Raw genomic sequence first — 13131 nt, 5'->3', positions numbered from 1 at the left:
CTTTTGTTGTTGTTTTTTTACGAAGGACAATGATAGTTATGGACGAGGTCTGTGGTTCTACTAATTTCAGAAAACCAGAACACATGCAGTTTTCACTAGCATGGAGTGAACACTAGATGTCTCTTTCAACCCAGAAATAAAAAAAGATTCACAGACCTCTGGATGTCTTTTTCTTTTAGCCTAATCTAAAATCTGTTCAGATCTCCTGCTGTAAATCGTGGTAAAAGCTAAGTTGAGTATGAAGAAAAGCATGTTTTAAAGAAAACTTTAGGAAGTGCATAGAATAATTATTGCAAACTCTGCGTGGTAAACTATGTAAGATCAGTCAGAAATACAACATAGAACAAATGCGGTCTTTCTTATCTGCAAGGGGCGTGTTGCTGGGGGACTCTACTGGTGTTTTCTTATGTTTTATTATGTGCTACAGCAGCGTCGGTGGAGGTGAAAGAGATTGAGAACGATAAAGGAATAACAAAGCGGTCCGTGCAGGGACAGGACTGAGCCGATAAGATCAGGGTGCACATTGAGATGCTGCTGAGCCAGCCTTGCAGAATAGGAACATGTGAGCGCTGTGACCAGTTATCCTGTGGTTTTGATGTTATCTTCTTCAGTGCAAGCCAGTCCGAGCTAAGAACGGTATGTTTTGGTAGATAGCATCATCTCATTTTACTGAGGCAAAAATCACATTTTTTTTCTAAAAAAACTGCATATCCTGTTTATGTTACGAAGGTGATAGTTCTCATCTTATAAAGCGATATAAGTCGCTAACTCTTTTTATCCAGTGACCCGCCTTGAATGATGTTTGAAATTTCATGACCTATGTTTTTTAAAACAAAACAATGGGATCAGATACAGATTCACTGGAGTCGGATCATAAAAAGATGTTGTGCTAATCGGATCTGGATTTATAATCTTTGATCCAATTCTGGAGCTACACGCGGCTTAACTAGGGAAACTGACCAACGAGAAGCAAACATGTCTGTGTGGCTCAAAGTTTCAATACCCCGACTGGCAAATTTCTATACAGCCTGAGATCAGGCAAATCAAAATAATAACAATATGAAAACATGTCGATTATGCCACTCTTAAAAAGTTGGCACATTATTTAAAAAATTTAGATATATTTTTGTACTTTTTTTTTTTTTAAATGTACCTAGCTGATTTTCACTGAGGCGGCCGCCTCTGCTTCCTCAATGTACGCTACGTCTCTGTCATGTCTAATTACATACTTGTGGTGATGTGCTCTACCACTGAACTCCAATAAAGACAGCTGCTGAAATCGGTTTCAGCCTCACAGAAACAAACAAAGAAACAAACTCAGCATGCCCTTACCAAGAATATATTTAAAAAAAAACCAAAAGATTGTACTTTTTACAAACAAACACAATGTGACATTTCCGTGGCTCAGACAGAAACACAATGAATATGAATTATTTGAATCATTCTTTACATTACTCATGATAGTTTTGGGACTGTGGTACTTTCTATATTTCCCACTGAGGTCCTTTCTACCATTCATCATCTGTAATCGCTTAATCCTATAGAGGGTCGCCCTCCTTTCTACCAGAGTTATTTAATTATTAAATATTATTATTTCAGCAGTGATATTTGTATTTCTCCAGTCCCTCAACCTTAACGCTAGGCCACATTGCCTCGCTCTTAGTCCTTTAGCTCAAACCACTAGGCCACACTATTTACCTCCCTGTCTCTCCGCTCTGACCATAACCTTGTTTAACTGTAGATTAGGGTGAATGAGAGCTCTTGAGTTTTTCTTGCTTGCTGGCTCTTTCCATTTGCCTGCTAGGTTTGTACTCAGTTGCTAATTGGAGTTGTGTTGTTCTGCTCTGCTGTTGCTGCGTTCTCTGGGGTTGCTCTACCACAGCATGAGCACCAGGCCTCCTCAAACTAGGGTACATGGGTTCATATATAGAGTCGGATTGTTCTGCATCAGCTTTCTTACCTGTAAAAAAACAAACAAAACAGATTGGTTCAGGCAATCCATTCATTCTGCTGCAGCCTGCAGCCCTGATCAAGGTTAGAAGGACGGCACACTCATAGTGCAGTCGTATGCATAATAATAATGCAGCACACAAGGATGCAGCTCGCTGTCTGCTAAAGCACTCACCACATCTCTGCTGAGATTTGTGTGCGATGAACGCCAGGATGACGACGACAATGAGAATGGCCGCACTGCAAGGAACCGCGATCAGCAGCAGCTTGCTGTTGTTGCTTTCAGCACACAGAGGAATATCTGTAAAGAAGAAGAGCAGATTCATTTAGGAAGCTAACAGCAGGACAGTAATGTTGTGGAAGTCCAGCTGGGCTGGATGATGCAGTGAGTTCATTCAGAAGTGTCAGTCCAGTCCTCGGAGGTCTGCGGGTGTCATTTAGGAGGAGATTAAGGGTGGGAGGGGCGTTTAGCATAACGTTGGCCCACTTAGGAACAATCTGGGGGAAGCATTTGCATAGCTTCCAGAAAAACCAATTGCTTTCTCAGTTCCGGTATGGGGAACATGTATTTTGCATATTGCATTTGCATGATATGGAATAAGCCAGCCCTCTAGAACTCCACCGTTTACATGCAACTCTGGAGAATTCCACCAGTATGCTACTTACTGCAAAAGGGACGTCTAGTATCCCGCATACTCAGGCATATACCACCTAGCCAGTGCGACAGACTCGGAAATACAGAATACGGCTGATCATATGGAGAATTTTCAGTTCATAAGGATTTTTTTTTATTCTACATACTCAAAAACACCTTCCTTTAAAATGCATGTAAATGTGGCTCTTACCACCAAAGGCTGCCTCCTCTGCGCTGACAGCGTTGCTGACCACGCAGGTGTAGACGGTGCAGTGGGGAGGTCCCGGGTTCGAGAGGGACAGATTGGGGGAGTTGTGGATGAGACTCCCATTCTGGTACCAGGAGAAGTTGAGGCTGGTCCCCTGCAAAGCTGAGCAGGAGAGGACCAGGCTGTGCATGGGGTCTTGAGGACGGGTGTGCCTGGTAATTGAAGGCACAGAAACGGGGACTGGGGGAAGAAGAGAGCCCATGTCATACACCCGGACTGCAATCAAGGATAAACAAAACAAGGGTAAAATAAAGAATGGATACCTTCCACAGTGAGGGTTACTTCTGTCTGTACCTCTGCCCCCTTCATGTCAGAGACCACCACTTTATACAGTCCTGCATCAGACAGGCTGAGATTGCAGAGCTCCAGAGACCCATTGAAGTAGTGGGCCCGGCCCTGGTACTGTGGCAGCGGAACCGGAGGACCACCGTTCAGGTCGTAGCGCAGGACCCGGCGTGTGTCTGTTCCCTGTTTCACACTCCACATGACGGATTGGGGGGAATCCACTGGAGAGCTCATCGTGATGCGTACCCCCAGACTGACCGCATCCCCAACCCGGGCAAACACCTGGGGTCTCTCCGCTGTCACCTTCACTGAGACGGAGCCCCCTGGACAGAGAGAAGGCAGGAGTATGCATATTACACGTGTAATACTACAGCACTGACTTGTGAGTGCATTGGGGTGCTCATTGCCACTGTGGTGTCGTTCTTCCTTTAGGGTATGAATGAGCGCTTACTCTAGAGTGTTCCGTGACGTATGTTTGAGAACCGTGGGGGTTTAGTTACAAAATGACGGTAATGTGTCCTGAATAGATGGATCTCAAGATATGGCAGGTCTGCATTCAAACGTCTGAACCATTCCGTATTATATCATGTGGTAGACCATATCTCTGACAGGAAATCCACAGTGTGACAGTGTGAACGGGAAGCCAGTGGAAAACATGGTAGACTATTCAACACACCTGATTGACATCACACTGACAGGAAACAGTGGGCAACAGTGGGCAATAACAACGAGTTATTTAAAGAGCGACTGTTTTTATGAATAAAATTAAGGCCAACACTTTTTTCTGAGTGGCATAAATATGTCTTGTTTTTTTTACTGAAGCAGAAAACTACCAAGTCTCAAAAAAACATACCTATGAAATATGATCTCAAACAACAGTCTAATGATAGATACACACACAGCATGGCATAGCTACTGACTGTTTATTGTCTAAACTTCAGCACATGGTTAATTGCATATTAATTAAACACTTATTTAAATAAAGTGTTACCAGAGTTTTAAATTCATTAAAAAAAAAGTTCTAGACCTCAAGAGAACAGCAACATTTACCTCTCCAAACACGCACGTTGAATGTTCTGCCCCACCTGTCTAAGAGTAAAGTGCAGTAAAGCACAGTGACAGCATAGACGCAAAGGCTATTATGGAACAGTAGCTACACAGAAAGGGTCCTGAATGGAAAAGCCGAGATAGTTTCCTGGGTTTTCATTCCAGCCGTCACACATTCGACAATAAGACATCCGACATCAAAAGTCTGAAATATACCATTAGGATATAGAACCAGTTTATTAGGGAACTATCAGCAGAAAACAGCATTTCCAGTAACACAGCAGACAGGAACACAGTGGTACATGGTCATGCTACAGTCATCAGATAACGAGAAATAAGCTCAGAACAGCTAATGGGGCAGTATGCATCACAGACCATGATTGCTGCAGTGGTTGGCTTTCGTTTCCTGTTTGCAACTGCAAGCAGATTATGCAACTTTGATTTTATTTTTCTTTTAGGTCATGATTTGTTTTTATTTATTTACTTATTTTAGATGTATTGTGATCCACATTGCAAAAGCTTGACACAATTCAGAACCAATATCACTTTAGCTGGGGAAAAAAACAAACAAATGATAAACCCATGCAATAAAACATATAGATGAGTATGGAGCAACGTGCATTTAGATGCAGCTACAGAAGAATAAAGAACATTAACGGGCCACAAAATAAATGAGTTGCAGGAAGGAGCAGTTGGGTTAATTCTTGCTGGTTTTATCATGTTTCGATTATTTTATTCTTGTCAGAAAAATACAGGGCACACTTATCACTCGTTTCAGAACTGGACGTTGACTTTTAACATACAGAATGAGCTTTTGACCTCAAAAACCCACGAGATTCCATGAGTGGCAGCACTGTTTCTGTGACCACGGTGACCAGCGATTACCCCAAACCGATCCTGGACTGCATGATGTCTCGTACATATTCATATTTTGTTTTAGCTAAACTTCCATTTTAAAAGCTCAGCAGTGGTGTCAGGGTGCAGCAGTCAAAAAGCTCCCCGTGGGTTGTTTTTTTTTTTTGTTCCCCTATCCAACTTCCTCATGGAAGAGCTTACGAATCAGAGGAAGGGTTTCTTTTTAAATGCTTATGACCACTGTTCACATGAACTGAAACGTTTCGTAAAGCCTGACCATGAAAAAAAAGTAGTTTTGGGGGGGTTTGAAAAAAATTTGAAATAAATACGTGTGCGTGCGTGCGTGCGTGCGTGTGTGCGTGTGTGCGTGCGTGCGTGTGTGTCTGTGCGTGTGTGTGTGTGCCTGTGCGTGGGCGTTTGTGTGTGTGGCTTTATCAGTCATGTTTCCCGGAACATCACAAGCTCTTTATAAAAAGTGACTGTGTATCTGCTCTTAAAACTCTTGTTCAAAGAAGCAAAGCTAGGGCCCCCACCTGCTCATCTTTCAATCTGTCAAACCACTCGGTGTAGCGCTGATGGGAGCCACTCTGTGCAAAACCACAGCCAAACACCAACCCCAAGGGAAATTACCGGAAAGTGTATTTTCTGTGTGTTGAGATGCTTTTAATTAAATGAACCCAGTTGTGCCCTTGTGTAAACAACAAGCCACTATCTGCAAAGCCACAGTGAAAACAGAGAAGAGGCGTGAATGGCATGCTGTGTGCAGCACTTCAAAATGAGCCCCTTATATTTTTATACATTTCATATTGTTATCCTTTGATATTTATGTGAGGCAATGGTTCTGCACTAAGGGGCAATGGCAGGGCAGGATTAGCTGCTATGGTGCATGAATACTATCATGTTATATTTTCATATTTTTTGTTGCCAAGAAGCAATTGAAAGAAAGTAGATATTTAGCCGAATGTTTGGTTAAGGACAGTTTTTGTTTTTTTAAAGCCCGTTTTGATTAATTAAATCAAGTTTGCAGTTCTGGTCTTTTAGAGAGTGTTTAGTCGTTTATTCTCAAAACAAATTCTTCTTAAACAGAATTGCTGTTACATTAATTACTGTAACATTAATATTGATTTTTGTTTTGGTTACTAAACTTTTTCTCATTATTATTTTCAGATACACAATTGTTTCTAAGACATGAGCAATGCAGAAATAATATGCAGCTGCAGCTAATGATTGATTGTGTAACATCTAATACAGATTTCATACATATTTGTTTGCATGACATTGTTCTAGATTGTTTTTAATGAAACCATCCTTTAAGTAACTCATGAATAGCTTTGTGAATAGTGCTTTTAAGGTGTATTTAAAATGCTAGGAGCAATTTTAAAAAAAGATCATTTATTAAGGCAGTTGTGATGTATTTGGTATGACGATTTTATTTTTATTTTGTGTTATTATTTATTTTGTAATTGCTTTGGCAATACTTTTGATGTAGTCATGCCAATAGAGCATCTTTGAATTGAACTGAATTGAATATTGTGCAATACTGAAACTGGGAATGAAACTGTTATCAAACTGAACTTCAATAAATTAATTTAGCTTTTAATTTAGAAAATGACATCTTATACTTACTAGTATATGTAACTAATTAATTAATTCATTAAAATAATAATACATGTATTTATTAATTGACCAGCTGATATAATAATTAACAACAAACAAACACAAATATATATTTTGAATAAATCAACATCATTTTCTACCCAAATACATTGAATTCAAATCATGAACTCCTCTCCTTGCACCAAGGTGACTAGTCCAGACCCTGGCCAGCACCAGTGGCAGGATTGTTTGTTTGCAAGCTTGATAATTGTGGATTATTATTATTATTATTATTATTATTATTATTATTATTATTATTATTATTATTATTATTTCTTAGCACTCAAGGAACAATTCCCCAATGCTTTTGATGTGGCGTTCCATAGCAAACTCATCGGCAGTGTGTGTGTGTGTGTGTGTGTGTGTGTGTCTGATCACCTTGCAATATGTTTGAGCCCTCCTGCACTTTTAAATAAAACGAGAGTGTTTACTAAACAATATGTTTGATAACAAGTAGACCAATAGTAACCGTATGTAATGATAAGCGATCTGAAAAGCAGTTTCAGTATCATACACTTACAAATGTTACATGCGTTAACAATGTCATTCTAGTTATAAAGTTATAGTGCATTTGCAATGTAATTCTAGTATATAGCTGTGATGCATTTGCAATGTAATTCTAGTATATAGCTGTGATGCATTTGCAATGTAATTCTAGTTATATAGCTGTGATGCATTTGCAATGTAATTCTAGTTATATAGTTATAATTAATTTACAGTGTCATTCTAGTTATATAGTAGTGCATTTGCAGTGTAATTCTGGTATATAGCTGTGATGCATTTGCAATGTAATTCTAGTATATAGTTATAATTAATTTACAGTGTCATTCTAGTTATATAGTAGTGCATTTGCAGTGTAATTCTAGTATATAGCTGTGATGCATTTGCAGTGTAATTCTGGTATATAGCTGTGATGCATTTGCAATGTAATTCTAGTATATAGTTATAATTAATTTACAGTGTCATTCTAGTTATATAGTAGTGCATTTGCAGTGTAATTCTGGTATATAGCTGTGATGCATTTGCAATGTAATTCTAGTTATATAGTTATAATTAATTTACAGTGTAATTCTAGTATATAGCTGTGATGCATTTGCAGTGTAATTCTCGCATATAGTTAATAACATATAATGCCTTTACAGTGTCATTCTAGTATAGTTATAATGCATCTACTATGTAATTCTAGTTATAGTGAATTTCCAATGTAATTGAAGTCACACAGTTCTGGTGAATTTTCAGTGGAATTCTAGATATACAGTTCTGTAGTTCTATTTGAGTGCTATTCTATTACATCGAGTTCCGCTGTGGTGCTCCTTCTATACTGTGAACAGAATTAGTTTTGGGGGGTCTTGCTGGCTGCCCCTTTGCTGTGGGTCCAGCGCATTACACAATGGATCATAACACATTTAAACAGCATTTCTGGAAACTATGAGAAATGTGTATGTGAAAACCTGTACATCCTACAGCAAGTTCAGCTTCAAACAGGTACATGTAATACAACTATTATAACAAAGTGCCTGTGTTTAAAGAGATCTGTCACACACACACACACACACACACACACACAGCTGCAGCAGAGTTATTCCAAATGATCCTCCTTAAAAACAATTCAAAGGCTACGAGAACTCTGGGGATGATTCTGCAGTGACAGCTCTTTGAATGTACAGAGGTGTTCCTGTTTTACGAATTTCTGGGCACTGATATTATTTGGTTAAAACGCCCAGTTAAAATTGCACATGATTTTTTTAAATAATAACCACCATAATCTAAAAACATAAACTATACAGCGCTAAGTCATGTTTTGATTTCTTTTGAAATAACTACAGCTAATGGTGCTTGTTCCGAACGCTTTGTGAGTGCCATTCATCAATGAATATGTTGCAGGATCTTGATTGTTCTTACCTATCATCCAGAGAGCAGAGCAGAGGAGCCACAGTGAGACGGGGTTCCTGGTTCTGCTGGGAGACATTCTGGAGTCCAGTTGAGGTGTTAGTGGCAGAGAGAGGACTGGGATGTGATTCAGACTAGCAGGCAGGCGGGCAGGCAGAGGGCACAGTGTTCTGAGTCACAGCCCTCATACGCGGAGCTCTGTACAGCAATAGTGAGAAACCACACAGCAACACTCAGGAAGCTGCCGGTACACTTTGGGTTTGCAGTGGAGGGGCTGAGAATCAGGGCACAGAAACAACAGCAACAAAACAACAGTTCAAGATAACTCAGCAACCTCACCCCAGTAATGCGATAACACTCACAACCTTGACAGAGCCCATCTATCTCTCAATCTCCCACATACTCTATCTATTCCCTGATATCTGTACCGTATTATCACTAATACGAGCTCATACGCCTATATATGAGGCTGCGCTTATGCACAGTATCAGGCAAATGTACTAAAGTTTGTGAAGGTTGAAGCAAGACTCAAAACTTAAACTGCATATCCCAGTAACCCACACAGCCTACCTCAGTGGGGCTCTGGGAGGAAGGCTCTTTTGCTCGATCATGGAAACTGACCTTTACCGCAGACAGGAAGTGGTCTAGTACCAGGAAGAGGAAGTGGAGTTTTTCTTTTTGCTACAGCGCAATGCTTGGAAAATATCCCCCAGTGATGTAAAAAAAAAAAGAAAACACCAAAAAAAAAAGGAAACAACAATACAACTTCTTTAACAGGACTATAAAGAGACCAGAGATTATAATTATGCCAATGAAAGGTAAGGTATGGATTTTAGGGGTTAGCGCTTCTTGAAGAAACCTGAAGTTCTCTGATCAGCAGGTAGGGGGAGACAGAGAGCTAGAGACACAGCGGCAGAACACTGTGGTGAAGCGACTTGGACACACTCAAATGCTGGCTGAACGAAACCAACTAATACACGCTGGCTGGCCCAGCCCACCTCACTGAACAGCTGAAGGCCAGACAGTTACAGAGGAGTCATGCAAGTATGTTCACTGAAGGAGAAAAAAACTTCAGAAAAGAATTTCAGCCGATTCAGACGAGGCTAAAGATGCACATACCAATCTCCATGGGGCCCTATGTAGAAGGGAGTGCAAAAGGAAATATTCTGAAAGAAAGAAGCTAGCTACGGAAAGTAGAAGGGATGTTTAATGGCCATTCTGGGTCGTTCCTTGCGAGTTGCACGCCTTTGTTAGTATCTCTTGTCATTTGGCTTATGAATTTGGCCTTTAGTGTTGAATGGGCGTCGATATACCACAAGTCTCTGCTTGTTTATGCCTGTGTAATCGACCCAGGAGCCCTCCCATGTGCTTGGGTTGCTCTTTGTTTTAACGCACTGCAATAGGCGTTGGCTGGCAGACAGGAATACATTATCAAAGCGGTTCTAAACCACTGCTGTTTCGCAGGCCGAGCGGTTTCATTAAGACACCTCTGGGTTTCTCATCTATAGGTTTGCAGTGGCTTGCCATGCTCTGCATTGATTTCAAAGCACTGCCCCTCCCTTATAAGGCTGACAGAATGCTGAGTCTGTCAGTGTTTCTAAATCTAAGCTCAAAACACAATCTCTTTGGTTAGTCATTTCACTGGTGAGCAGTCTGGAGCTCTTTTGGCTTGCTGTGTATTTTTATAAAGCACTCTGAGATGCTTGCAGATGAAGGATGCTGTATACATGACAGTGGTACGGTACATGCACTGGGAGTCTGTGTATTGAGTTCGAGGGGAAGTGGGAGGGCTTGAAGGGGTTAAATGTTTCGCTCATTTGCTTACGTTGAAAAAAGAAATCTGGTGATACCGGCAGTGCCAGTTTTAATGACATTCCACCCTGACAACACACCTTCCTCGGAATGCCTGTCCTGTGACACAAACATTCAGAGCAAAACAGCAGCTTGGTCCTCAGTGAAGAAGGGGCGGGTCATGTTGTCTGAATCAGATCGTTTTCATTTGAACTCATTTTCAAAGCTTCCCTTATAAAAGACTGGCCTGGCATAAAACACCAACAAATCAGACTTAAGAAATACTAAAAGAAAGACTTCTAATCAAAAGTCATCGGTCTTTGATTTATTTATTTTTTCTTAACACTGTTGAGAGTTTTATAGTTATGGGTGAACACAGAACTTTGACACAATACAGCACAGAACTGACACAATACGGCACAGAACTGTGACACAATACAGCACAGAACTTTGACACAATACGGCACAGAACTTTGACACAATACAGCACAGAACTGTGACACAATACAGCACAGAACTTTGACACAATACGGCACAGAACTTTGACACATTCCTATGCAGGGTACATAGCATACTCTACTTATCTGTGATAAACCAGGCTTACCCTGTGACTGGGAACAATTTCAATCTTAGCCCACCATCTTCACTTCATCTCATTCTATACACTGCAGTGTAAATCACAATGCTGAGACGTCCCGTAGCGCTAAACACAGCAATGAGAGATCGCACTTCATTTTTACACACGCGCTACAGCGGAGAAGTGCAGGAACCTGTGGTAAAGAATAAGTGTGTGTACCGAGTTTCATGACAATTCACAAATATGCACAGCATACACATTGACATAAAGATGTGTCCGACACAGACGAATTAGACACCTGCAGAAAAATCAAACCCATGTACATATGGTTGTGTTGTATGTATGTATGTATGTATATGTTTGTTTGTTTATTGTTTCACTGAAACACACACATACAGACACACACACACAGCCAGAGACACACACACAAAACAAGGCAATCCCAAAGCTAAACTGCACAAACAAGCAGGTACTTCGGCTGCCCATCTCCTCGGACATGTTGTAATGTGGACAAACACACTTCAGAGAGGCAGGAGTGAGCCAGCTGGCTCCGTGCCATCCTCCTCAAACCAAGAGCAGCCACCCGACCTGCCAATCTAACTCTGGGCTCGCAGAATGAACCCCTGGCTTGTTTGGAGTCCGAATGGGCTTGGCACATTACCGTGAGCAAACCGCGGGTAATGAAATCCTGGAACGGAAGAGGAGAATCGCTGTTTTAAAGAATTTGTTTTACAGGGAGCATGCAGCCATGCTAACTGTGCGTTTCTACAGACCAGTTCTTGTGTGATACTCCCACCCCTCCCTCCCTCCCTGCCGTTTACTCATAAATTATAGAAATACCAGAAACACTGCTTAATGCAATCAACTACATATACAGCAATCAAAAACTGCATCTCCTTTGCAGTTCAGTGCAAAACCTACCTCTTTATTGAAGCACTTTGCGAAATGAAGGTGTACAATCCTGATCTCATTAGGAGGCTTTCACGGTTTCTAGATTTCACTGACAACACAAAATACATGAATTGTAAAGCTAAATGTGGCATACTGTACCTGAAGGAATTTTAAAATGCCATGTCTAAGTTCTGCTGAGATTCTCTTTGGACGCTGTGTTCAGCAGACCTGCTCGTCTGAGACTCCCCTAAATCTGAGAACCACGACTCTGGTGTGAATTGTGCTCTGCCGTACACTGTGTGTTTCTAAGCATTCCTTGGCTGTGTCAGGGTCTGTCAACGCTGGGTATAGTATTTGTTTTAGCATTGGTTTGTAGAGAACGTTTTGTGGTTTAAACATTTCAAATGCTTTGTCGTTGACGCTCTTGGGAGCGAGATCTCTCAGCGATATTGGAAGTGCAGTTGCTGCTAACAGCTTCCAATGGAGATGTGAGTTATAATGATCCTTTGTAGTGCTCAGGAAGTGAATCGTACCAATTCACATAGAGGTTTCTACCTACTGGGACCTCATTGGTGAGTTTCAGGGCAGAATCCACCTGGACTGGTTAGACTGGATTCCAGCTGGTGGAGGGGGGGGGGGGGGGGGGGGAGAGAAACGCACCCTTATTCTTCAGATTCCAGAAGAGTAACTAATAATCAAAGACTTCTCTGAGAGAATCAGTCCCAGTCACACGCTGGGCCCTGGCCTCCATTATTCCACTCAGCCTAGTATGACAGTTGATATGCCCCTTTCCACCCTCTCCCCATTTTCAAGAGGTAGAATTACACAGCGGTGTAAAGACGGGGCAGGCTTGTCAGTGACTGGCCAGCTGAGAGGACTGGAATACTGAGCTTAAGATTGAAATCCTCCTAACCTTAACCCTAACCCCAACCCCAACGGAAAGAATGGAGTTACATTCTTTTTTCATTCCATGATATGGGCTAATACCCTTCAAAATTACTCTTGTAATTTTTGTTGACTATATATCCTTTGAGAAATAAATCATTTGTTCAAAAGAAAGAATGAGGTTCACTGATACCGCCCTCTGAAAAAAACCAAAACAAAGTTCGATAGTCAATGCTGATTCAGATCTAAGACTTTGCAGCACATCGCTCTGTTACTGCTCACTGCAGACAGGTGTTTTCTCGTCAAACCTGTTTCTACCTCGCTGTCGGGGTTCTTATGAAATGTACCTGGGTTGGGCGTCTCTGCTGCGCCGCTGATTGGTCGATCCGCGACAGGTGAAGC

At 41.2% G+C, this 13131-nt stretch overlaps 1 protein-coding gene across 1 annotated transcript; it reads right to left on the bottom strand.

Moving 5' to 3' along the window:
• Positions 1–1330: 1330 nt before the first annotated feature.
• Positions 1331–8820, bottom strand: LOC117397061 (carcinoembryonic antigen-related cell adhesion molecule 6-like). The gene is made up of 5 exons (XM_033995572.3): positions 8598–8820; positions 3116–3460; positions 2796–3032; positions 2126–2251; positions 1331–1960 (listed from the first exon to the last, which is right to left on the bottom strand). The coding sequence occupies exons 1-5, from the start codon at positions 8662–8664 to the stop codon at positions 1743–1745; spliced, it is 993 nt and encodes a 330-aa protein (XP_033851463.2). The 5' UTR covers positions 8665–8820; the 3' UTR covers positions 1331–1742.
• Positions 8821–13131: the final 4311 nt, after the last annotated feature.

The sequence above is a fragment of the Acipenser ruthenus genome, chromosome 39 (genome assembly GCF_902713425.1).
Source record: "Acipenser ruthenus chromosome 39, fAciRut3.2 maternal haplotype, whole genome shotgun sequence".
NCBI classification, from domain to species: domain Eukaryota; kingdom Metazoa; phylum Chordata; class Actinopteri; order Acipenseriformes; family Acipenseridae; genus Acipenser; species Acipenser ruthenus.
The sequence above is the reverse complement of the archived record's forward strand: the minus strand, read 5'-3'. Positions and strand labels throughout refer to the sequence as shown.